A 26,906-nucleotide genomic window follows, 5' to 3' on the forward strand; every position below is an offset into this window, starting at 1 on the left:
AGACACAGTTGGCCTAGAGGCTGGTTTTTTACCAGCTTTTCTCATGTAGTGTTCAGAAATGGAGATGAAGTGGGATGGCTGATAACGTAACTCGCTGGTTGCCGAATGTCTCCCACAGAGTCTGTATACATCCACGTGCGCACAGTGTGGAGCACTGCCCTATTTGTGTGACAAGGGTGTTGTCCCTTGTGCCCTGCCAGCAGAGGTACCAGTCCACAGCAATGAAAAGGGTGGGGCTGTCTCGTGTAAGACATCTCATGCTATAAAGTACAGGCAGTTTACGGAGCTGCTGGGTGCCTGCATTGTTCCCTGCCCACACACAGAGGCCTAAAGACTCGGACTCTTGCCTCTTGGCTTGCATTGTAGGCAGTGCCGAAAAGCCTGTCAGTACTAGTGTGGTCTGCTCCAGCTCATCTGGCCCTTCACACGATGTAGCTGCTGGTCTCTGATTCAAACCACTGTAATTTGCCAATGACTAAAATGGAACAATAAGTCTTTCCTGTTCAACTAGTTTTGTATGTCATTTCTACTCTGATCATTTTCTTCTCAGAACCAGAGTTTGAAATGATTGGGTTATGCCCAACGAAGGGACAGAAATTTTTGAGCCTTGCTATGTCCACATGGCACAGAGGTGACCCAGCTGAGTTAGTGCAAGGAGATTAGCTCTGGAACTGGAAGCAGCTGGCCACATCTGTAATATGCTTCACTAATGTGGATGCCCTCCCTGTGCAACTCAGTCTGCATCATGACTGCACTGTGCTGGGACGCGTGGATGTGCCGGTTCATCAGAGCCAGAAGGGAGCCGCTACACACCATTGTGGCACTGCATAAAGTTGTCAGAAGCTCACAGTCCTTGAGTTTCTGGCCTTGAAAATCTGGGAGCACAGACCTTAGAAAGATGTCTGGATGTAGGACCTTTAAAAGGATGACAAGCTGCCATACTGAATTAAGCCTCAATAAAAAAAGAATGCATGCAAAATGTTCTTGCATCTCCAGACAAGCAGGTGTTTCTAGGCTGGCAATTACAGAAGTACACAACACCAACAAAAGCTTCACAGCTTGCCTGAATCAATACTTAGGAAGTGTTACCCTTCCTGATTAGGTAATGGTGTTCACATGACTTGCCTCTCTGTTCCTCCCTTCTCTCCTGCAGATCTATAACCTGAAACGTGACCCCATAGTCAGTTTGGAAATCCACAAGCAGCGCAAGATCATAAAACGTGAAAGAGGAGGGCAACTCAATTTATTGGGCTCTGAGCAACCATGCAATCTTGGTAAGGAAATGCGTAACTCTTGTTATAGATTGAGACTGTTATTGATTAAATGGACAGCAAGACAAACCATCTGGTGGCAGCAAGATTTGGTATTGATGTCCTTTCAGAAAGGAGAGACAACTCTGAGCTGCAAACAGCTCCAGTGGAGTCCAGCCATTTAACTGTTTACCTGCCAGGCCTTTCCACTGCCAGTGCTTTCATGGGTGTAAATATAGGGCTGTTCAGAAGTGCTGACCTTATCACCAGCAGAAGAACAAACACTGTTAATACAGCTAGCGTAAGCAACAGTGCACATTTCTCTGCTGAACTTTTACAATGCATTTCAACACCAACTTGGCCACGGTGGTTTGCATGTCCATTCAAAGCCTGCCACAGGAGAGGCCAAGACACCGTGGTGATGGGCGATTGTGAGACATTTTGTTTTGTGAGTAGATAAATAACAATTTATGTAGGGAGTGCTTTTGGCAGTGTGGACATCTAATTCTCAGAACTGGTCTGAGATCTCATTCAGTTCCCACTAGCTGCTGAACAGCTGCCAGCTCAAAATGACTTCCAGTTATTACTGGTCTGACTTTGGTTTGAAGTCGAAGCTTCAGCAAGCCTGTTGGTTCCCTCAGATGCCTACCGTTTCTCTGGGCCTTTTCTGTTGATTTTACTTGATAGGCATATATACAACACAGGCTGTGATGCAGTGTCATATATGTCAGATGTAACTAACACATGAGGATGCTTCCATTTTGGGGTATTGTGGATTGATCCCAAGCCTTTACAAACACGCAGTGACCGACCAGGTAAAGCATCCCTGTGGTGTTCACTGGGGAGCAGACATGTTTGGAACTGGGTCATTCTCATTCCTGTAGCTTGGGTTCTGATGTGATTGGCGAGCAGGAGGGTGGGCAGCTGAGAAAATGTTCCTGCGCTACACCCGATTGCTGCAGTTGTTAATCCCAGCAGTAAAACCACAAGATTGTTGTGGACTGGCAGACAAGTATGATAAAATGCTACAGAATTACAGACTGTCACCTCCCACCTTAAACCCTTACTGATACAGGACTTTTGGGCATTGACCCCATACCAACAGGTGCAAGAAGGATGGTGGTAAGTCAAGCCTTTGCCTTAATGACAGTATAGCTGCTTGGTAGGCACCAAATCATTTTTGTGTAGGGTGTCTCTGAAGGAGGATTTTTCCTAAGGTAATTATCAATGAATGCTTTCCACTGTCTTTTATGTTGGCTTTGGCCTATGCCCTACACATGCTTCGTGATAATTACAAAAATCACAAATCCTCAGGCAGGCAAACTCCTTTTCTTATATTGCACACTAATACATCAGAGACTGACTGCATGAAGGTTTAAGACTTAACTGATGCCTGCGGTGAGGGGTGAGGCCTATCTCTAAACGTTACTGACATTCCCAAGCCATTGTACGAGTCCTGAAACGAGATCGGCAAATGTGTGTATGTAACAGCAGCTTTTTGAGATGACCAGACTGTTCTGCACGTAGCTCTCTGACCTTCTCGTCTGCGTAGCTGCAGATATGCGATCACATCATTGTGTTTCCTGTGGGGTATGTCAGCTCAAGCTGTGTTCAGAGCACAAAGCTGCAGTGAGAGGAGACTTGCAGGTGTTCCTAGTCCAAAATATCCTGTGTTGCTATTGCCAACAGGCAGGGTATTTCTCCCAGCAACTTGCTGCATGATGAGAAAGGACCAGGCCTGTACCACAGGTCTGCTGTGACTGAAGTGCTTCTTGGTTTTTCCAAGAGATTGCAGAAAATAAAATAAAATAAACAGCTTCTTGTGGACAGAGCACAAGTATTCTGCAAGCTTTGTACAGCCCAGTGTTGGGAGCAAATCTCAAAATATGTGCCCCTAATTTCCTGCTGCATGAGGATCTCTTTGCTTTGAAGATGTCTAAGCAGAGTAAAAAGGAAACCAATGTACAGCACTGATGTGTTTGTGTCTCAGAAAATGTATTTCAAAGAGTGACTGTCCTGGAAAAGCAAGTACACGTGATCTCTGAACTGTCAGGCACAATATAGTAAGCGCCTCCAGCAAGCCAGACACATCATTCACTTTATGGTCTCATCTTGAACACTAGAGGTAGCTCTTGCACACAAAGAAACCTCTCCTTTCAGCAAATAATTATCACAAAGCTGCTGCCTAATGGACAGACAGATTTATCATGAGGAAAATATGAAATACATTAAGTCTTATGTATGCTGATCAGAATTACATTTTGGATTATAAAAGCAGCTGCATTAACAGATTTCTTTGCTTGGAAGAAATTAAATGGAATAGTATCTCCTGTAGCAAACCAGCAGCTGTCCTTGTCTGACTCCTGAAATGGGGTCACTACTGCTGTCTTGTGATCTCCAGACACATACACGTAGGCATACGCAGCTTGACAGTTCAGGATGAACAATTGCTTCTGTGAACATCCCAAATGATATAACAATGCCTGAGTGCCTCTGATCTTCCAGTTACTTCTCTGTGGCAGGGAAGAATTACTTAGAGGACTAGCAGGTGAGGGGGGTAGATACAAAATAAGCATCTGTTGTGTTTTGATCTTTTCCCATCAGATCGGCCATTGCTTGATAACCTCTGCCAAACCACTTGCCTCGTATTGCCTGGGATAATCCTTCGGGGTTCAGAGCACCCACCTTATGTCGAACTGCTTGATCAGCTTATTGGCAAAGATTTCACAGTGACTGGAGTACGCCTCACTGTCCTGGATGCACCACAAGCTCACTGCATCTCTGAGACACTAAGCAGGGCAAAGTGCAGTGTTGCAGCAAAGGTATGAAACAGCTGGAGTTGTGCTTTGCTTCTTTTGCACAAAAGAAGAGCCTTTTAATGCCACGCTGTGCTAACATATCCAGGCTAGCTCTGAGCAAACTTGCTTTGGTAGCAGTGTTAGCACAGCACTGCATCTGAGCTCTAATACCACTGGTAAGTAATGTGGGCGACGGTGCCTTGCTAGCTAGTCCCTACCTTGTGTTCCTGTATCTCCGCTAGCTGACTGACACCTAACCTTGACATCAGTATGTGTGAATGGATCCTTAATGTGAACGGCACATCCCCGTTAAATATTTTATTCCATTCGCCTATCAGTGCACAGTTGCTGCTATTATGTATGTTCTGCTGCTGTATCCTGTCTTGTTTTTCCAGATAAATAGTTTCTATTTCCCTTTCTCTAATCGCACCCCATTAATCCTCTCCTACAATGCTAAATAACCCTTCCACTTTTTGGACAGTGCCCTGGAGTCCTGGGCAGAGATTTCATTTTGCTTCTAATTTAGTTGGTGCTGACAGCTCAAGCCGCACTCCAGCATGGGGTTTGAGTAAGTGCTCCCGGGGCTTAAGCATGAGATGTGCTTCTGGGTGAGCGGGTACATTGCTTTACATCAGCAGAGTATCTGGCCCAAACTGTTTCTCTCTTTGCACTTGATGTAGGAGAAGCCAGGAACCTTACTAGGGCAAAGCAGTAAGGTAGAATATGCAAGAAAGTGCTGTCAGGAGCACAGAATAAACAAGGGGGGAAAGTACTTATACTGGAAGTAGCAATCAAGAAAGGGCTGTCAAGAGCCACACAGCAGTCCCTCTGAAAAAATACAGACAAACATTTGTGCTTCCAGCCTTTCAGTTATAAGAGTGTTATCTGTAATAAGAACAGGTAAGATCTTTTCAGGTTGCAATTTTTTAAACTGACAGCATCCCTTTGAAGTACATCTGTATAGAATAGCAATTACATCTAGCATCCAGTTAGTCTAAGCACTACTTTCTTCTCCTGCGGTTCCCCTGAGGGTGCCACCCCTCTGCACACGGGAATGTGCAGAGCTATCTAGGAAGGACAAAGCGAATCAGCGTGTGGGAAGGAGAGCCATGGCAGTGGCACTGCTCTCCTGGCGATGGAAACACTTCCTCCTGTCAGAGATGAATTACTCTGGGCAGAGCTGGCATGTTTCCAGAAGGGTCTGGCACTGCTGAGCCAAAGGTGAACATTACAGCATTTGCTTTTCCTTGCCAGAAGGGAGATGGGCTCCTTCAAGTAATAAGTGTTTCTGCTACAATATCTCAACATTTACCGTTATCTCCGTATTCCTGCTTCCAGCAGACTTAGTGACTGAATAACACACCTAAGCAACCTGCTTATTTTCACTCTGGGAGAAGGGAACAGGAATAATAGTATGCCATAGGAGTGGGATAACTAACAGTTCAGACATGATACTCTTTCAATTTGAAAGAGTCTGTTACTTTGTGACTTTCATCCCCTCACACAGCACACAAGCAGTTATCTGTGCTGTCAGCGGTTCATCAGTGAGGCTTACAGACTTATTTCAGTGGATAGCAACACCAAAGCTCTGTTCTTCCCTCTCTTGTAGTGTTCCCTCTTAATGGATGGTTTGTGTCTGGTGCTAGCAGCGCAGCGAGACAATGCAGTCATTTGCTTTGACTCCCTGCTGGACAGGTAAGTGAGGACAATATCGCTTTAACAGCACTGTCTCAGCCCCCTGCTAGAGAGCTTGTGATCTGAAGGAGGGCAGCTGACTTTCTTCCCTGTAATTCACTTCCAGTTCAGACTCCCGTGAGGTCAGGTGCCACTCAAAGGCAACCCATTCTTCCTAAGTCATGTTGTTGTTAATGGGTCAATACCTCAGAGTGTTGCCCAGTTTCAAAATCATGTGTCCTATACTCAAGACCTTAAATACTGAGTTGTGTTGTTTGTTAAGGACTTGGAGTGTCTGTGAGGCCTGACGGCATGGTTCCGCTAATACAGGGAATTCTTTGAAATAAGGGCTCACATTGGGAATAGATCTGCTGAATCAATAAAATTCCTAGGAGAAATATCTTAGCAGATTCTATGTTTGCTATGAAAAAAATATTTAAAATAAATGCCAGAGAGCAAAATAAAAAATTAGCCTTTTAAATAAATCACCAGAAATGCTGGGTAGAGGATGTATAAGCCTGGTAAAACAAACAGAACCCCTCTACAGGGACTGATTAGTGAAATAGAATGATTATCAGGCCAATTAACCCACTGTTCCCCAGAGGGAAAGTTTCCTCGCACAGGGGCTGGTATTTGGCAATGCAATGTGTAGTTCATGCACATGGTTTCCTCTGGGAAAGGAAGCCAAGAGAGTCTTTTTTCTGACACGTTCGGTATAGAGCAGTCCAGCAGCCACACTGATAAGGCTGTCGTGACTTTGGCTGTACCATCTGGAGGACTTCCAGATAACACTGTCAATGGGACAGGAATAAGGGATTCAAGGATGGTGGCGTTTACAAGCATCAAGGGGATCAAATCTGAACACCCAAGTTGGTAGACACCTTGGAGTTCTCATACTTTGATGAAACGTTATGGTGCTCAGTCACGAGGCCACACCTGGGAAGAACAGTTGGAACAAATTTCATCAGTAACTTTTCAAAAATGTTTTTAAGCTGATGACAAAATTTAGACATTGCTCCCATTCATTTAAAATCACACCCTTAGGAGCCACATCCCAAACCTTTAACCTGCAAGGTACAGCACTAAGGGGAAGCAAAGATCAAGTTACCCAAGACCTTTCTAGTGAGTTTTCTCCCACTCTTTCCCTGGTTTACAGGAAACAAGTGAGCTGTTGGGAACCCCAGAGATCACTGCTGAAGGTAGTTCTGGGAGAGTGGCTGCCAGCTCTGCTGACAGCCAATACAAGATCCCCCACCTCTTTATTTTCCCTAGGCTTTTGCTCATCAGAGTCATGGGTGCTGCATAATAAGATCAGTTGCAACCCAATGCTTCCCTCTTCTGTAGGCTTAACTCGATATGTTTTAAGATTGCCTGTCTCAAGGCAGCATCCCAGAGCAAACCTCGCAGTGGCTTCTCACTGCCATTCACAGTGAGCCAAGGGGCTGAGAAGGAAGCAGGGAGGAATAGGTGCCAGTCTCAGCTGCGTGTTTCACCCCTCATCCTGGTCTGTGCCAGTATGGCTGTCTGTACAAAGGATGAACTTCCTTGCCGGACTGCAAAATACATCTGCATAAATTATGGCTGTTAGGAGGCACTCCCAAATGGCAGGATCCACTCTGCCTCTTACCCTAGTGCCAGAACTAGTGATCGTGCAGCCATTTAAAACCAGCTCTACAAAAAAAATATTTGCCTTCATGATCGATGATGCTTGTGGAAGGGAGGGGCAGCAAGGTGTGCCCAAGGATGGGGAGGAGGGGAGGCAGTGATCCTCGGGTAGATCAGCTTTAGCCAACAGTAAACTCATACCCTTATTGTATCATAAGCCATGATACTGTTTAAAATCAGCTTTGCAAATATCTTTGGAAACCTAGCCTGACTTAACTAGTGTCTCATAAGGACACTTCATGCTAAGACATCTTCATTGCCTAGTTTATAAACATTTCAGAATAACATCTGAGGTTAACTTATGACTTATGAGGTTAACTTATGACTCCATCAGCAGGAGCCACGTGACCTTTCTTGTACTGAGTAAATCACTGTATATTTATTTCACTCTTACTGCCATGGCCCAGGATTCCAATACCTGCACAGGTTCTGGCCTGCATTTCAGCTGCACTGCTGAAGCTCCATGGTGTAAAAGATTATTTTACGGCCCTGGGAGTTGATTCACAGCTGAGCCACATTACTTAGGCTTCATGCCATGGGGAGAAACATTGCCATCTCTATGGAAGCCTGGGATATGATGTCAGAGATGGGCTGTAATAAGAAGGAGGAATCAGGTGTTGAGAGGAACAATGCAGGCTTTGCTAGTGTAACTGCTCCCAGTTCAGAGCCTATTAAAGCTTCCCTAAGCCAGCTCTAGCAGTGGCACATCAAGGAGAGACATGCAATCACTGGAGGATGTGCTGTGCAGAGTAGTTGCCTTAAAGACAGACACAGACCCTCATAACTGGTAGTGATTATTGTTCAGCAGCAGCAGTGCCCACTCTGTCTGTTCTCTGGACATCTATGAAGGCATTATTTCTGCACCAAAGGGCAGGAAGAACAGAGAAGTGGGAAAAATTTATGCAGGTGGGGGCACAAAAGCAGCCTGTGAGCTTGATTGACTGCAAAGAGCGGAGCCAAAGTAGGAATCTGGGAGGATGCCAAGGGCAACTCATAGGGCAGAGTGAAGTAAGTGTTTGGAAGAGGTGAGGGGAAGCTGAAGCACAGCCGAAGAGCAGTGGGGACTGGGGGGAGAATCCAGAGGAGGAAGTGACACAATCCTATTCACAGACAAGGAAAAATGATGTGAGACTTACCTTTCTTGTTCTGTCAGCATCTGGTTGCCTGGATCTCCAGTATAAAGCATTTGAATTTTCCCTGTCATAACTTGTTTTTACAGCCAGATTTCCTAGCTGCAGGGTGGCAGAGGGAAGAATTTACAAGTAGATTCAAAGCAGCTCCTGGAAGAAAGGCAGGCTCTGCTTTTTATGCATGACAAACTAGATTTAGCTACTTTAATAGGTGATACTGATTTAATAGTGATTACTCCTCTATGGTTATTTGAGCTTTTAAAAAGTACTTTCAGATGCCCATAAGGTTGTTAGGACCTAACTATATTGTGCACGGTCTTTAGGAACTCACGTAGTTAACGTTGTACTGAACTCGGTAAGCAGTGTTTGACTAAAGCACGTCAAAAACCTTGCTGCATCAGAAGAAAACTGGGGTGTAGACTAGGCCTTACACCTTCCTGGTTTTAGACAATGTAGTGCAATCAGAACAACAGTCGAGTATTAAGGAACTTAGCTGGATGTTATTCTCTCTGATGAAACATTCTTACCAAGTGTTAATTGCTGTTAGCAGGGAGTGATGTTATCCCTATAGGAAGCTCATCTCTGGGAGCTTCAGAGGGAAAGGAGGTGCAGAAATCAAAAAATGAACACACGAGATGTAAAATGTTGGAGCTGTTGAAAACCACTGAAGGGAAAACTGTTGCCAAGCACAATACCTGGATATGGGGGCAGGGAGCAGGGAGTGGTTTCCAAAGCCTCTGGAGAGTTTTCAAGCCTAAGACTCCGAGCATAGAGTTAGTTTAAAAGGCAATTTTGAAATTTGTATCTTGCCTTTGAATTTCTCTTGAATATGTCTTGTGGTCAACTCATGTGCGGCTTGAGGTGGACCAGAGCAAAACAGGGTCTAGTGAAGCAGACCCTGTTGCTGAAGGCAGCTTAGAAAGTCCCGGGTTTTGGGGAAAACACACACATTATCTTTGTTGAGAAAAAGACCCCTGCACAGAGCTACCTATCTACATTTATGTGTATTTCCCACTGCCCCAGAGACCCCATTATGCAACAGGTCATTACGGTTTGTTTGAAGGCTTATATTTTAAGAATCCAAATCCATTTATACAAAGCTTTGTAAAACCCAGGATTTATCTGTGTAAAGAAGTTCAGTAACAGATGCACATGGCCAGAGCTGCTGGCACAGAGCATAGTCCTCCTCAAAGCTAGGTCATCTGCAGTCTCTGACAGCTTAGATGGCAAAGTAATGCTGGCTTCTGTTTTTCTTTACCCCCAGTGTCTGTTGGCAGAAGCAGTCAGTCCTGGACACTGCGCAGCATCTCCTTTATCCCCAGAATGAGAAACAGGCAAGTAGAGGAGTTTATGGTACAGATATGTGTCCTTTGTGCCCCTGTGATGAATGAAACTTGTTGAAATTGTTTGAATTTTAGAAGGAAATTTCAATTTGTATGAGACAGAGGTGGTGCCTCATGACAGCCCCAAGCCTTGGCTTATACTGAGACCCCAGCACATGGTGGAAGGTGGGACCAAAACCCTATCAAACTGTCTTCCACATTACACCAGTGGCACTACTTCGAATCAAAATATTTTGAGACTTTGATAAAGATTCAATATTTTCTGTAGATGTCAGTTACTTTTTATGAAGAATCAACACTTAGTAAGATATCTGTGATACTTGTCAAAAATAAGTGACAGGAAATGTTCATTCAGCCCTACTGCCAAGCTGGCACATGTCCTATGTTTGAGAAGTTATGTTTCAGAAGCCCAAGTCCAAATGGAAGATGAGAAATTAAGCCATCAGCCATTCCAGGGATGGGCTAGCTAAATATTTTCTCAGTAGCTCATCCCAAGAAAGGAAACACTAAGCTCTAGGTTTTTAAAGACATGTGGGCACCTAATGGAATAAACTGCACAAACACCTTTAAAACTCTGGCTGTAACCATCAAAATTTAGTACAAAACAAACAAGAGATTTGGATACAGGAGGCAGTGCTTGAAGAGTTAGAACTAGGAGGTGTAAAAGAATTGGGGAGAATGAGAAACAGTAGCAAGTGGACAAGCCTCTCCTGTGGATCCCTTTTGCTTCCCAAGAAAACCCAGCCCGGGAGGGAGCATACTGTTACAAACAGTAACCTCATGTAACATATCAGAGCTGCTGCCTCCAGTACCAGTACTCTAAGGACTGAGCCTTAAAAGCCACAGAGCCCTCTTTGAAGTCTGTGTTCCTGCTTTTAACACAGGCAAAACTACCCCAAACTTCCCAAAAGTCGTACAGCTGCTGTTTTCAGCAGCTTTCCCTAAGGCGCAGTAAAATTCTCCCCGGGCGTAGCTGGGATTGTATGCGCTGCAGTGCCTGGGAAGGTCTGCCTGCACAGCTCTGCGATAGCTGCAAGGCTGTCATAGCACAGTGCTTACGGCTGCCAGGGTGCCAGGCTGTTGCCAAGTAATGTGACAGGGCAGCAAGTCCAGGCTGTCTTCTGATTTGCTTTGAAAAGGACATTACATATCTCTGGCTGACATAAAATCCCTTCTGCTTCTCAGCTATGGGGAATCAGCCTATCAGAAAGAGGCTTATAGTACTTTCTGTGATAGATAAGAGAAAAAGCAAATACGCTCAGCCCTCCTCCCTGCTTCTGGCAGCCTGGGCCACTGAATCAAATCCCTCTGGTGCTGGTGGGAGCAGGGGCTACTCACAGCAGTTCAGAGTTTAGACCATGAGTCTAGTCCTGGGACAGTGGTGGGTGCTGTGGGTTACAAGAAGTCACTGTGGATTACAAGAAGCACAACAGCAAGTAATGTTTATTTTCAAATGGGCCTTTTGCTCCAAAGTTCAGGGTAGGTTTAGAAATCACAGAGCAAGATCTGTGGAGCAAGCTCACCAGGGAATGACTGTACCTCAAAGGATGTCCCTAGAAACGATGTTTGATCCTCTGATCTCTTGCTAATGAGTTTACGAAATGTCAGCCAGGCTTTCCAGGTCAAAGCTAATGAGCAACAACATGATATCAGACAAAGTTCAGGAGGGTTAAATGAACATGGATTTCAAATCCTCACAGTCTGAGCGGAGCTGCAGCGTTTACTGGTGGAGTCGAGCCATGGAAGTGAAAAGGAATTTCATACTTGCTCCTTGTGTGATTTGGGACTAGGTAATAAGATGAGAAATCAGCTTTCCAAATGTGGACTATTTGAGTGCTGACATCTGTGTCTGGGCTAGTTGTCTTGCCTCCTTCTGCAGTCACTGAGAGAAGCAAGCATTTCTACAGCACTTTTCACCTGCCCTGTTTGAAAGATCTGCCTTAGGAGCAGATGAATTAGTGCTTTGGAAGTTCCTTATTCTCAGTCAGTGACCCTGCAGATGCCTGCTCCCCATGCAGGCTTCTCTTGGGCACACACAGAGCAGCTCACACTGGAAGTGATAGAGCCACATTTTGTTGATACCACCATGAGGGGCTGTTGAACTTCCAGAGGGCCTCTGTGAGGCGGTCCCAGCTGCCCCTGCACCTGGTCCATACCCAGGCTGGAACCTCCCCAGCAATGAGGGAGCTGTCAGGGAGTGCTGTGCTCAGCCTCGTGACTGGGATGTCCAGTGGCCGAACAGTTTCTCCCCACATGCAGCTCTGCACTGTGGCTGGGATGAGATCATGAGGCTGGGATGGCCGTCCCACCATTAGCGGGTCAGAGCAGGGAGACGGCACGGTCTCTGCACAGCCGTTCCTCAGTAAGAGCCCACGGATGTGCAGCTGAACCTCCACTGGCAGGCAGCGCTAATCCCTCCACTCTGCCTGGAGCCCTGAAGCTGTTCCCAGCAGCCGCAATGGCTGCTCCAGCATCTCCCTCCTTGCAGAGACAGCTGAAACCTGGGACTGGAGCAGAGCAACACAGGGAAAACACATCCCAGCCATTCCTGGCATGATCCTTAGCCCCTCAGCAGCAGGCAGAAGGGCTGGAGTCCTATAAGAGAGACCTAAAAACGTATGAGGAGAAGCAGAGTGCTGACAGGAGGAGGGCCCCAAGAGCTGTGTGGGGTGGACTGTCAGCACGGCATGTATAATGCTTTAGAGGAACACAGTGTTCACTAGCGCAGCCAGAATTACAGACTGGTCCTGAGGCCCTTGGCGCGAAGCTGGCCTCCCCATCTCTGAAGCAGTCACGCCAACAGCACTGCACAGGAATGAGGTTTGGGAAGGAGAGGCAGAGCAGCCAGGGGAGGGAGTTAGATTTCCCACTTGGCACTTTGCATGTTGTTGGTTTTCTTCAGTTCCTTGAAAATGTGAATCTTGAGAACGCCCAAACAATGGTTACAACTAGCAGACATTTCCCTGCTGTGGGACACTCATAGCCACCTCTGTGCTGGGATTAATTCAACCTGGTAAACGTCCTCACTATGCTGCCTGCCTGCAGCATGCATGAAAAACCTACCTCTGAAAAGAAGTTTCTTTGCAATACAGAGAAATCACAGCTCTCCCCCAATCCCTTCCTTCTTTTCTCCCCAGGCCGAAGAGCTGCTCTGTTGCCTTTTTGAATCCCTGACATCTGAGAGCATCCACCAAATTGAATCCCAGGATTGCTAACCAAGATGGTCAAGGGCCCCAAGCAGCCCATGGGTGGATGCCGCTGCGGGTATCTGTGCGGATGGACACACAGGGGACTCCCAGCCTCTAAGAGCACTGATATTTGTTTGTCATTAAAACATAAAGTCTGAAGTATGGTATTAGCATCAGTAAGATAAATGAGAGCAGTGGGAGGAAGGATCAGTGCCCAGAACAAATCTTTCTGAACTGTAGTTGTGGTTTCTAGTGGAATGCATTCAGAGACAATCTGCTTGCGTTCATGGAGCAAGGTTTGGAGCATTCATCTGGCTGGGAAAAACTCGGCAAGTAAATAGGGTCAGGGGTTTGCTGCTGTCTTTCTCTCAGGTGCTTGGGGACTCCATCTTCCCCAGGCCCCAAAGACATTATGGAGAGACTCCATTTTCTGCTGCTACTATGTTCTTTGAACCAAAGACAAAACCACAGTAAATAAAATGGAAATAGTCTGAGGGAAGGTTGGATCCCTGGAGAGTTCAGTACACCAGGTAGAACCGTTGAATAAGATTAAAAGCTGGACAGCTTAATGTTCACTTGCCTCTGCTCCGGCAGCCCTGTTACCACTGTCTCTGCCCAGCCCCAGCTCACTGCCCTCCCATGGGCACACAACCCTGCCTCTTGTTCCTCCTTCTACAGCAGCCGCTGATCCTAGTGCAGTTCCTCCTTGGCCAAGTCCTTTCTGTGAGCTCTCTGGCAAGTAAGCTGGCCTTAATACAAAGGTCCTCAGTCTTCCTGGGACTCACTGGGCAAATTCAGCTCCTTTGGAGAAGACTCTTCTCAGCCCAGGAGGCCTCATGTTCCTGTCTGCCCTGCTAAGGCAAAGACTTAGACATGCGCGTGCATCCAGTTCCAGACATCACAGACGTGGCAAGAACGGTCTCTGTGCATTCACCAAGTGGTATTAAGGCAGAGCAGTGTGCAGCTGGCTGGCCAGCCCACCTCTGGGTGCTGCTGGCAGGGTGAACCCCTTCTGCGCACGGCCTTTCCCTCCATGAGAGCCTGGTATGAGTCCTTCTTCTCCCCAGCCATTAGCTCACACAAACTGTGAGAATTCAACACCTCTCAGATCTCTGTCCCCTTTCAGACTAGGCTGAAAGTGTCCAGTAAGTCCAAAAGCTGTTAGAGGTCTGGCCTGCAAGGTCTGCTTGCTCAGCTGGTAATAGTCCTGCCTCAGTCTCTCCCCTTCTCTAAGCTACCTTGAAACAGCAAAAAGAGATTGTCGTGGTCAGCTGGGTGCATGGGGGACACAGACAACCTGCCCCAACCTCGCACAGCAGTTCGGTGTCAGAACTTGGAAGGACCCTCCAAACCTCTGCTCCCCAGCACTGTTCTGCCTGGACAGGCTGTTTGGGCTTTATGGTGGGACCGAGCATCTCCTGAAGAGAAGCTCCAGAAATGTGTGCCCGTGAGGGAAGCAGGCAGCTGCCCTGGTCCCCCGGGAGGATGGGGTCCCAGGAGTCAGCATGATGGAAAAGCCTGCTCTGCTCCTGCAGCTAAGTAGGCCATTTCCTGCACTCCAGGCGCATTTCTGTCATGCTTGTAAGCCATGTACGGCTTTGAAACAAATGAAAATTAAAAGGATCCACCCCCAGCACTCAGGGAATTTGATCTGGAGAAGGAGCGTGTTGGAATAAAATGCAGCTGAAACACAAGGCCTGCAGAGCTACGTGCAAGAAGGGGGCACACAGGGCCAGCAGCAGCCCTGCACCCAGCCAGCGTAGCAGCACGTGGGCTACCAGTGCTGTGTCCAACTCGCCTGGGCCCTTGGATCTGTGAAAAATGGGATCACAGGGAGCTGGACATCAGGAGGTGATGCTCTGGTGACTGGCAGCAGTCAGCCTGGCCAGGTGACATCCCGTTCGGGCACCCCTGGCCCAGTCTGTGCTTGCCAGCAGGCAGGAGCTCTCCAAGCTTCGCAGCAGGAGCTGAGGCTACGACTCAATTCGCCATGTAATAAACCAGGGCCTGGCACAAAAGGCACCCCGTACCACGTCCCCTGGCAGACAGCCCCACCGCTGAGGCTTGTCCTTTGTGAACCTCCATCCCCCAACAAGCAAAGACCCATGCCTCAGTTCCCTATGCATGAAATAGAGGTAACAGCTCTGCCACGTCCCCCAGGTGCACCAGCAGCGTCATAAAAATGGGGCAGCACCCAGATATTTTTGAATGAGAAGCTGCTGCAGTGTCTCCCATTCCTATTTTAAAGCCCAGCTAATTAGTCTCGGCATAACAAACCAGCACGCCCTGCACAGAGCAGGGGAAAGAATCATCCTCTGATATTTCCAAAATGCCAGGATTCCATAAATAACCTCGCCAGCCTTTCCTCCCAGAGCACCCCACTCCTCTCCGGAGAGCTGACAACCAGGAGCACCACAGACCCTGCAGAAATCAATCCCGTCACCCCGCTGCCAGCTCCAGCTCTGTCAAAGGGAGCTGCAGCTCACACACTGTTTTTCCCTGCAAACTGCCACAAGGCAGCCAGGATTAGCTAATCAGAGCTGAGGAGCAAATTAATGATTGCTAGAACTAGGAGAAAGGCAGATTTGATCGGAGATTGCCAGCTTTGCAGCTGGCTCCTACTTGCAAACAATTCATTTAGATTATAAAAGCAAGAAATTGAGTACAAAACCCCCTAGATTGTTTGCTTCCTAGAGAAAGAAAAGAAAAGAAATGGAATTTAGATTTAAAATTATGCAGAATAGTATTAATTCCCCACCCTCTTGTGCCTCCCCTCTTGCTGGAAAACCAGAGCTAATCAGAATCTAGCATTGTTCTGCTGCCAGTGTCAGAGCTGCCTCAATGGAGGAGAGATAAAATACAGTAGGTGGCATTTTGTGTTAACTCCTTGGGGTCCTGTGGTAAGAAAGATAGGAGCGCAGCGCCCAGTGCCGATCTCCCATTTTCCTGGCATGCTCCGGCCCGATCATCACCTCCCTTCCATAGGCCTGTGCCTCGGGGTGCAGAGCAGCTCCTCATCCCGTGCAGAGCTCATTGCTGCACCCCAGCACCAGGGTGCGGGCACGTTGTATTTATTTGCTGCACGGAGAGCTCCGTAGCTCTCACACGAGCCCTTCGCTCCGACTTAGAGCAAATTAGTGTCCCGAGGGATGCAGAGGTGCTGGGTGCTCTTCCCTATCACAGGCAGCGGAGAGCCACACTCACGTCATGGCTTTCTAGCTCACTGTGTTCTCCTTTGTGCCAAGGACAGATTTAACTAATTATCAATTAGGCCTAGAAATCGCTACCTGGCTGCCGCCAGCAGCAGCAGGACACTGATATCAAGCCGGGTGAGCAGAGGAAGGCCATAACAGTTCCCTTATCAGCACTAAGCCAGGCACACGCACGTGACCGTGCGATTCACAGGTGGAGGAGCTCAACTGGCAGCTGATCCGCTCTCCCGCTCCGCTCTGCCAGAGCAGCTCCCGCCCGGTGAGCGTGCACCGGCTGTGCCCTTCTCCAGGCGTCCCTGGGTCAGCATCAGCATCCAGCCGCTGCCAGGAGAGGTGGGTGACATCTCTCTGCTGACCCTCTTTTCAGCCATCAGTGCAGACTCAGCAGCTGCTCAGAGGTTTTGCAGTCTGGCCAAACCAACTCTTCCACACAGACCCCCCCAAATTAAAACAAGGAAAACCCCAAAATAAAATTAATCACCTCAGAGCAAAACTTGTGGGTATTTCACTTTGATGTCCCACATCAACCTTACTCCTCCTGTATTAAGCAGATTTGAAAACGTGCGACACCTGGAATTGAAACAACCCCCTAACACCAACATGTGGATTTGATTTGGGCCAGAATAGGTCTTTTCCTTTTTTATTTTTTTTCTTAACATCTACATTCACCCCAAAAAATTGTTTCTGCTCCAGCCCTATGCACATGAGCCCTGCTGAGCACCGGGGGTGTCTCACATCACTGCTCAGACCTGCCAGCCCAAAAACCGCTGCACAGCAAACAGGATTTACTGCCCTCCCCGTGAACTGCATAGGCATAGCCTAGAAATTGGGCGCTGGTTTTCATCTCTGGAGGCCCATGGCTGGCTCAGGAAGCAGGAGGAGCTGACGGACCTGCTGGAGCTGTCACCGGATCGGCCGTCCTTGCCAGGCTGAATGATCTTGGTCCACACAGATCCCATGCTCACAAATATTTGCCTTGCTCTAGCTGGCATAGCCATAAGCACCTCTCCCTTGGCCGAGAGCTGCCACTGTTGGATTTCCAGGTGTCTCTGCACCTAGAGGGCTTGCTGGACCACCACACAAGAGACCTGGCCATGCCCGAGAGCTGAAATGCTCTTGGGCATTAGTGAGGGCAGCGGCCAGGATGCGGGATGGCAGGGGTAGTGGCTGGTCCCCGCCGGGAGAAGCACGTGCCTCCCTGTCACCGTCCTGGGGTGGGATCAGGACCCAGGCTCTAGTCCCAGCTCTGTCCCATCAGGCGGGCAGCGGCCCCTCTCGTTCCTTGATCTCCATCTTCCTGGAGCACCATCTCCCAGGCCCGTCACAGCAGGAGCCGCTAATTAATTGGTACTTGGCAATTCCCCATTGACAGGGGCTGGAGGAGGACAAAGGGCGGTTTGTCTGCAAGGCTGCAAGCTTTGATAAAGCGGGGCTGGGGATGACTCAGATGTGGGTAATTAAACTGCTTGGAACAGCGGATGGTGCAGGCAGAAACACCAGCCCGGTGCACCAGGAGCTCTTTGAGCTGCTCTAACTGGGTCATGCAGGAGACCGGCGCTGGCAGCGCCTTGTGCAGGTTCACCTGGCCCCAGCATGGCCACGACCCAACAGCAACACTGCTCCCCGTCCCAAAGAGCGGTCGGGTTTGCTCCGTTAAAGCAGGGCAGAGGCTCTGGACGCTTTCACACGGTGCAGGGTTAAGCTGGGGGCTGCTGGTACTGCAAGTGTTCCGGGGAGCTCAGCGGAGGGGCTGCAGGGTCGGTTGGTCGGTCTCCATCCATCCATCCATTCAGGTCCTGCAGGAGAAGACCAGCCGGGCTCTTCCTCCCTGTGGCTCAAGACCCGTCGCAGGCTGGGATTGGCCTGGGACGCAGGGACTCCTGACCAATCCCCCGCTGCCCAGCTGTCTCTGGCCAATCCCAGATGTCCCTGCTCCTGCCCTGGCCAATCGCATGCAGCTGCTGCTGCCAGCAGGGGTATATAAAGGCGCAGGGCGGGCCAGGGCTGTGCTGGTGGGGCTCTGCTGGGCCCAGGGGTCCTGGGCCTGCCTCTACCTCGGGGCTGTGCCTGGCAGCTCTGCCAGGTGAATGGATGCATCTGGAGGTTACCTTGTACACTGACCCCCTGGAGTCCGCCTTCTTGAAGACCTATGTGATGTTTGCTATCTGCAAGCCATCAGGAACCTCCTGAGATCTTTGTGAGCTTTCAAAGATGATTTTGAAGATGAAGACTCTTGTCTCCAGCAAGATCACCAAGTTGCCACAGCTGATCAGGATCCTCACGTGGTTCCAGTGGACCTGCTTGTGACCAGTTTGCCCAAGACCTTCCTCCGCTGTGAGTGATGCTCCATGTTTGTTGTCCACATGCCTGTGCACTGTGGCAGACCCTGTTATGCTGCTAGTGCTGATCTAATAGAGGAGATCTCAGTGCTGCGGTGTCCTGGCTGACCTGTCTGCGGCTGAAATCTGGGTGACTTCTTCAACTGACTTAGGGAAGGAGGGAGCAGGGCAGGGCAGAATGGATGTCCCTGCCCCTCTGCCTCAGCTGAATGTTACCCTCAGCTGGCAGCCACTGCTTGGGGCCTGGAGAATGCATTTAGCTCATGCTATGCAGCTGCAGGTACTCACATGGCTGTGAAGCTCTTACTGGAAGACAGCTGCATTTCCATGCTCTGAGCAGTGACTTTGGGTGTGGGACTCATCCTTTCCAGAGCTCTGGCAGAAGATCCTGAGCTGTTTGTGGCTGTGCACTGAGATGCTGACATCCTCTCAAAGCAGACTGGCCAGTGAATGTCTACCTGAGAGCTGTGGAGCAGCTGTTCAGACCTGCAGATCTGGTCTGCAGTGGACTGGGCTTACTCCATGGTAGAGCAGAGAACGCTTTGCCATGAACAAGTGGCTCCCAAGAATGGCTGTGGGTTGTCTCCAGTCGAAAGCTGGGTAATGACTCAGAGCTGGATACTTCATGCTGCAGGGGGTTCACTATAAGACTAATGTGACTGTTGTGCTGGTTCCAGTCTCTGACCCCATGCCTGTCCTTCCACAAGATCCAGCCTCCCTTGGGAAGCCTGGAAGCCAGCCAAGATGATGTTCAGTTCCTGATCCTGCAAGCAGACAGAGAATCCTGGTCTGCTTCAGCCAGCTAGAGCTGATGCCAACCAAAGTGCCCCAGGTCCTGCAGAGCTGCTCCTCTCCCCCAAAGGGAGATATCCAGACACATTGACCTGAACATACTGAACAATGGTGCTATGAAGCAAATTAAAGACCACCAGGAAGCTCCTGGCCACTAAACTACCGCTGTCTTCTGGATATCTGCTGCTGAACTTCTCAAACACCCATAGACTGTATTCTGATGCCCAGCCTCCAGAGTGTGTCAGGCAGCATGTCTGGCAGCCTCCAAATATTGAAGTCCACTTGGACTTGAAGCCAAGCAAGTGTCCCAGGCATCTTGTGGGTCAGCCAGTCAGTCCTGCTCCATACAAGTTATCCTGGCCAGCCTCAACAAGCAATGCCCACGAGGGCAGATGTGACCAAGGAGCTCTGCAGAGCAGTACACCATGGTGCCCTGTCTGGAGCAGGCAGGTCTTTGTAACTAGGGAAAAAGATCAAGAGTGGAGGAAACATCTGGAAAGAGAACAAGAACATCCTGTGGACGCTGGGTCAGGCATAGGAGGAGGACTGCGGTCCCATTATTGAAGGGTGACTTCAGATTGGATAACATCTGAAAAACTGCCCATTCTTCAGGGAATCTTTGAAAAGGTGCTTGAAGGAGAGGAAGATCCATCAAGTTTGATCGATGAGGCAGCGGAGGACTACTATTCGTGCCTGTTTATGAGGTCCACTGAGTTGCAAGCCAGCCAAGGTCAGAAGCACCAAGGGGCCTGCAGGGCTGCTCCTTCAGAACAACCAAAGGAGTGGATGAAGAAGAGGGCCAAGAAGCAGGGGCAATTCCTACAATTCCAGCAGCTGTTTTACCTGGATAGAGGGAAACTTGCCAGTATCATCCTGGATGACGTGGAATCCCTGAGGTGCGGTATACCGCTTGACAAGGTGCACAAAGTGTTCAAGTTGAGATGGGAATCGCCGGGAACATTCAAGGGCCTAGGTGCTTTTCGAACTGTTGGTCAAGCGGACAACTCCATATTCGAAGCCACAGTCATGGCAAAAGAGATCTCCAAAAACATCAAGGAGATGAGTAAGAATGCAGCACCAGGACTGGATGGGCTTAGTTTGAGAGAGCTCATTGAGAGAGAGCCTCACTACACCCAAATAATGGAAGTCTTCAATCTATGGTTGGTATCTGGTACCATACCGGACATGGTAAGAGAATGTCAGACTGTATTAATATAAAACTCTGCATTACCAGAGCACCAGAATGACATCAACAATTGGCGGCCAATTGCCATTGGATCAACCACTTTAAGGTTGTTCTCAAGGATTTTAACAGCGAGGTTGACTAAGGCATGTCCCATTAATCCATGACAAAGGGGGTTTATTAAGTCATCAGGATGTGCAGAAAATTTGAAGCCATTACAGCTTTTAATTCGTAATGCTGAAAAGGAGCATCAGCCCCTGGGGGTAGTCTTCGCTGATTTAGCGAAAGCCTTGACACCGTGAGCCATTCTTGCATCATTTTGGCTCTTAAACAGAAGGGCATGGACAATCATATGATTGCCCTGATTATGAATCTGCATCATAACATCAGTACTCGTATTGACCTGAAGAATGAACAGTCGGATCCCATTGGGATTCGGATGGGTGTGAAACAGGGCGATCCAATGTCCCCAGTTTTATTTAACTTCTCTGTGGACCCCTACTATGCAAGTTGGAGGAGGAGGGTAGTGGGTTTCAACACTGTTTGAAAAGCATAACAACTACAGCCTTCGCAGACGATTTGGTACTGCTGAGTGGGTCATGGGAAGGAATGCAGAAAAACATCGAAATTTTGGAGGTCTTTAGTGAACTAACTGGCCTCAAGACACAAGGGGAGAAGGGCCACGGATTTTACATCCGTCCAACAAGACTCATATACAATCAATGACTGTCCTCCATGGACAATTAACAGCACCCCCTCAATATGATTGAACCCGGTAGCTCTGAGAAGTACCTGGGCCTGCATATTGACCCATGGACTGGAATATCGAAACTGGAACTACTGGAGAAAGTGAACGGATGGTTACAGTGAATTGGGAAGGCTGCACTAAAGCCATTTTGGGAGGTTGACATCTTGACAGGGTGTACTATTCCATGATTGATCTACTTGGCAGACCAGGCTGATGTGAAAGCAACACACCTGGAACCTCTTGACTCAGGAATTTGAGCAGCAGTCAAGGAATGGTTACACCTTCCAGCAAGTACTTGTGATGCCATCCTGTATTCCAGCAGTCGGGATGGAGGTCTAGGTATTACCGGGCTGTCGGGTTTGATTCCCAGTGTACAAGCCCGAAGACTACACAGAATTGCGCAGTCCCCAGATGAAACAGTAAGAGCGGTGGCTCGGCAGGAAGGTATCAAGAAGAAATTTGAAAGGTTGTGGATTGCAGCAGGAGGAGATAAGGACAAAATTCCATCTATATGGGACCTGAGAGCAGTTATGGTGATATCAGAGGGACCGGGCAGGGAGGAACCAGTCTCAGAATGGGAGATGCCCAATCCAAAAGTCATCTTTCCGAGGCCCTGTAACTGGTGAAGACAAGAATTTGTCAACTGGACCAAGTTGGTTTCCCAGGGCCGTGGTATTTCCAACTTTGAGAATGATAAGATCAGTAACAGCTGGCTGGAATTTTAAAGGGGGCATTCCCCATAGAAAGCTCATCGAGGCATTACAACTGAGAGCTGATGTCTACCCTATGAGAGAATTTTTAGCAAGGAGAAGACAAGAAACTCAAATCAAATTGTGCTGACATTGTCAGGTGGAAAACGAGACCTGTTCCCATATCATTGGATATTATCCAGTGGTACAGGACGCCAGGATAAAGAGACACAGTCAGTTACGCGAACTATTGACAGAGGAGGCCAAAAAGACTGGATGGTATTCCAGGAGCTGCCAGTGAGAGATGAACAGAATGAGTTATATAAGCCGGATTTGGTATTGGTGAAGGAAAATTGAGCTATAGTTGTGGATGTCACAGTGAGGTATGAAAGCAAATTAACATCATTGGCTGATGCAGTGGTGGAGAAAGTAAAAAAAAATCAACATTTAAAAGGCTGAATTCAAGAACTGACAAACACTGGTACTATGAAATTTATAGGATTTCCATTAGGGGCACGTGGAAAATGTGCATAGAGCACAAGTCCTGTGAGGAGCGGCTGAGGGACCTGGGGCTGTTCAGCCTGGAGAAAAGGAGGCTGAGGGGAGACCTTATCGCTCTCTACAACTGCCTAAAAGGAGGCTGTAGAGAGGTGGGGTCGGTCTCTTCTCCCAGGTAACAAGAGATAGGATGAGAGGAAATGGCCTCAGGTTGTGCCAGGGGAGGTTTAGACTGGATATTAGGAAATTTTACTTCACTGAAAGGGTTATCAAGCATTGGAACAGGCTGCCCAGGGAAGTGGTTGAGTCGCCATCCCTGGAGGTATTTGAAAGATGTTTGGATGAGGTGCTTAGGGACAGGGTGTAGTGGTGGTCTTGGTAGTGTTAGGTTTACGGTTGGACTCAATGGTCTTAAAGGTCTTTTCCAACCTGTGCGATTCTGTGAAAATGGTATCCAGGCAATTACGAGTTGTTAACAGAACTGGGACTCTTCTCTTCCCAACAAGATAAAGTCGCCTGGCATCTATCGAACTGGGTGTTATTTTCTTTGGTAGATATTATACATATGTTTCTTAGTCAGAAAAGGACTATTGTAAGATCTTAAGGAATTACTGAATTGTAACTGTTATTTAAAGACCTGTTAATAAATTGATCTCTCCTATCTAAGGCAAGAGCTGAACCCCCCCAGGAGTGCCAGTGGTAATAAAAAAAGGTGCCAAGAACTGCTGAGGGTCACAAAAGCTTGTATTAGGGTGGTGATCATATGTAGGGATGTTAGGGGCTCGGAGTCATGATGTGCCATCTGTCTTGCCTAAAGGCATTAATTGCCAGTCTTTACCTTGGTCCTTGGGACAGGGTCCTTGCAGGGCTCCTCAAACCGGGCTGGGGAAGGGTCAGTCCCTCGAGTGACTGCAGATGTGTCACAAGCTGGAGTGAGTCCAGCAGAGGCTGAGGGAGCTGGACCTCCTTCACTCTGGAGAAGAGGAGGTTGAGGGAGGGGATCTAAATTGCTCTCTGGGATTATCCAGTGCTGGGAGCAGAGAAGATGGGGAGGTGCAAAGCAGGGGGATGGAGCGGTGGGTGCAGGCTTCAGCAGGGGAAGTGCTGATGGGCACAAGGACAAGCTGTTTGGGCGGAGTGTGATGTAGCCCTAGGTGAGGGACCTGAGGCCAGCTTTGGTGTTTGCCCTGCTCTGAGCAGTGTCCTGCTACCCCTCCAGCCCCTGCTCCCTGGCCAGGACAGGTGCCCTCTCGTGGGGGTGGGATGGGGCTGTCCCTGATAAACTGGCCTTGCTTTTTTGTGGGGTTCTGACCCAGCTTCAGCCTTGGGGGGGCACAAGGATGACCCAAATTCCTCTGCCTGCCTTCATGCCAGTGCTTGGACCGGGGCAATGCTTGTAAATTAAACCATCTCTAAAGCGGCTGGAGGGATGAGGCAGTCCTCCTGTCTCATCTGCAACCTTTTATCCTAAAGTTTCTTTCCGGTGTGGTGTCTTCAGGGCTACAAGGTGATTAACATCCATTTTAAGCATGTTCCAGACATGTTCTGGATGCCTTTAAGCCCCTGAGGTGTTACAGATGGCTTACAAGTTGGGCTCCATTAGCGGTTGATTCACTGTTTATTAAAGCCTCTATTAATCTTGTATTAATGCTTTTCAAATGAGACCTTTCTGGAGCTGTAGCAGCATCTGAGATGAGGAGCTTAGTTTCTCCCCAGCCTGGTGCCACCGATGTCAGTGAGGGTTTAGCTCAGGATCTCGTCAGGCTGAGAGCTGAGGTCTTGTGAGGCTGCTGAGAGCAAGAGCCGCCCGTGGTGAGGCTCTAATTAGCGTGGGGTAACATGGGTCCGTGGTGAGGCTCTAATTAGCGTGGGGTAACACGGGTCCCAAGGCCCCGGCGGCTCTGCTGCCTCAGAAGCTGGGGGAGCAGGGTCTGTGATCCAGGAGCCGACCACCCACCCTGTTCCCCCCAGGGAGGACGGGAGGGGTTTGGGGGAAGCCTGGGGACATTGTGTCTCGCAGAAGGATGCTCTGCCAGCCGGGAGCCAGTGAAGCCAGAGCGGGCAGGAGCTGCCGCTCTGCAGCTGGGCGGCTGGGGGAGAGACCTGCCCGCAGCGGTGCGAGTTGTGCACCGGCTCAGTTAGGGCACACGCTGCCTGGCTGCGGAGGGGTTTTGAGTGGGCAGATCCTCATGTGAGAAGCAAAAGCCTCTCCTGCCCCCGCCAGCCCTGTGGCTTTCAGAGGGATGTGAAGGAAGGTCTAAATCCAGAGGAGTGTGGACCAGCACCTAGGAGCCAGCCTAAACAGCACCTTACGCTCGGCCGTGCACTTGGGGTGCTGCCCATGCTGGCATCCTGAGCCGTGTCTGGGCGAGGCAGTGCTGGGGATGGCGGAGATCTCCTGTCCTTGCCGAGGCTGGGATGCTGCAGTTGTCATGGCAACGTGGGATGCCTGCGGAGCCAGAGCCTGTAACCCAACTGTTTGGGTGGCGGGGGGGTATGCAGGGTTGGGTGTGCTCCCCGTACCCCAAAATTGTGATCAAAAAGCTGACAAACCCACCCGTTTTTCAGCAAAAATACCCTGGTGAAAAAAACTGGGTTTTCCACGGGAAGAAACACCTTTGTGTGAAAAAAAAAATGAGTCCAAACCCGTTGCAGGGAGCATGCAGCCAAGTCGGAGACACCAGCAGCCTCCTGCCTTCCTCTGCCCCATGCCGAAATCCTCCCAGCCGGCTGAGGCTGGAGTAAAGGCATTTGGCACCCGGCAGAGTTTGGCCCTGGAGCCGTTCCCTGTGGGATGCTCGTGGGGTTGTTTCCACCGAGCAGGGACCTGCCCAGGAGATGGGCTGCAGACCATCTGGATGGGGATGGAGGTGCAGCGAGGTGCAGCCAGCTCCGCTCTCCCTTTGTCCGAAGGTGGCCGGATCTGCCACACAAGGTCACCTCTCCCTTCTGCCACCAGCCGTGGCCCTGCTGAACCATCCCATGTGGCACTGGGCTGGATTTTTTTTCCCCACCTCAGGACAGCTTTTGCTGCCTGGCTCTGGCACCTTGTCCCCACAGGGGCCCTCTCAGGCCATCAGGCTTTGACTGACATGTGTCCATCATCTCCCTGGCAGCTGGAAATACAGACAGCGGAGGGGCCCTGCGGGAAGGACAGGCAGGGGACAAGCCCAAGCTGCATCCCCGCCATATGCAGCTCCACAGCCGCCGGAAAGGGCATCAGGTGCCCTTGCGCGTCCTAAAGCAGACCCCCTTCTCGGCAGCACCCCTGCGCAGCAGCTCCTGCTCTCGCTGGGGTTGCTCACTTTGCACGGCGGCCTCGAGCTCGTCCGATTTTGCTCAGGTGCTGGGTAGTACATGAGTCACATTTCCTTCCAACGCCCATCTCAGCTTGGTGCTGTCGCTATTTTTGGAAACTCTTGAAAGCGGATCAGCCCTAAGCAGCACATTTAATGAATACTCTCGCCACACCGGGCTCGCATCCCCCTGACGTCTCTGTGTGGTGGCTGGGGAAGCTGCTGGCAGCCCAGACCCTGCGCTCCCCCCTCTGCTTGGGGATGCACAGGAATGCCTGCGGTGGGCCTCATCCTGCAGCCCCTCCTGAATCACTGGGGAGCTGAAGCGGCATCTTCGCGGCAAAACATTTCCTTTTAAAGGGCTTGTTTGGGGTTGGGATTTTTTTTTTTTTTTGGCAATGCCAGCTTGGCATTGATCATTTGTGCTCCAAACGAGCAGATCATTCACAGTTATTTTTACTCTCAACCTCCAGTATTTTAGCTGGGACTGCTGTGGCTCACTTAGCATCTCTAAGCAAAACCAGGCAAAATTCAGCTCCAGAAATCGAGAGTTGGATGAAATCAGAGGCGGGCAGGCTTTGCTGTCACAGCCAGGACCTCCTGGCCTTCCCAGCTCAGGAAGGACCTGGTTTTACGGGACACTGGTGGGGTCAGACCTGCCGCACCCATCCTGCATCCAGCACCCACGCCATTTTCACACCTGCCACCCTGTGCCTCTTCCCTCCAGCCTCGCGGCCGGCTCGAGGATCTGCACAAATCTATTAGTTATTTTCTTTCGGAGCAGTGCCCGCGCTGCTCATCCATCGCTCGGGGACTGCCCAAGGTCAGCAGCCGTGGCACCGGGGCGGCCGCCTTCCCAGCCAGACCCAGGAGCGGGGAGAGGGGACGCGGGCAGGCGATGGCTTTGCTGAGCCGCTGCTTTTGCCACGTTTTTTGGGTCTGAAGGTTTCACCCGGAGACAAGCAGCCCCCACCCGCCCGGCACTGACGGGCTCTCAGCATCCCCGACCTTGCTGGGATAAAATTAGCCATTTCACTTTGAATTAAAGACAGTTCAGCTGAAAGCAGCCCGAGTGGTTCATTTTGAAGACGTCAAATGGCA

At 49.4% G+C, this 26,906-nt stretch overlaps 1 protein-coding gene across 3 annotated transcripts in view; it reads left to right on the forward strand.

Moving 5' to 3' along the window:
• Nucleotides 1-13,531, forward strand: part of DNAAF8 (dynein axonemal assembly factor 8) — a 95,730-nt gene extending 82,199 nt beyond the window's left edge. For all 3 annotated transcript variants that reach the window (XM_072877981.1, XM_072877980.1, XM_072877982.1), the window contains 5 exons: nucleotides 1,154-1,274; nucleotides 3,855-4,072; nucleotides 5,658-5,743; nucleotides 9,782-9,851; nucleotides 12,998-13,531. In XM_072877981.1, the coding sequence (XP_072734082.1) occupies nucleotides 1,154-1,274; nucleotides 3,855-4,072; nucleotides 5,658-5,743; nucleotides 9,782-9,851; nucleotides 12,998-13,075 (573 nt within the window). In that variant the 3' untranslated portion in view covers nucleotides 13,076-13,531. The remainder of the gene's footprint in view (nucleotides 1-1,153; nucleotides 1,275-3,854; nucleotides 4,073-5,657; nucleotides 5,744-9,781; nucleotides 9,852-12,997) is intronic.
• The last annotated feature ends 13,375 nt before the right edge of the window (nucleotides 13,532-26,906 follow it).

Source organism: Ciconia boyciana, chromosome 13, assembly GCF_034638445.1.
Source record: "Ciconia boyciana chromosome 13, ASM3463844v1, whole genome shotgun sequence".
Classification (NCBI taxonomy): Eukaryota; Metazoa; Chordata; class Aves; order Ciconiiformes; family Ciconiidae; genus Ciconia; species Ciconia boyciana.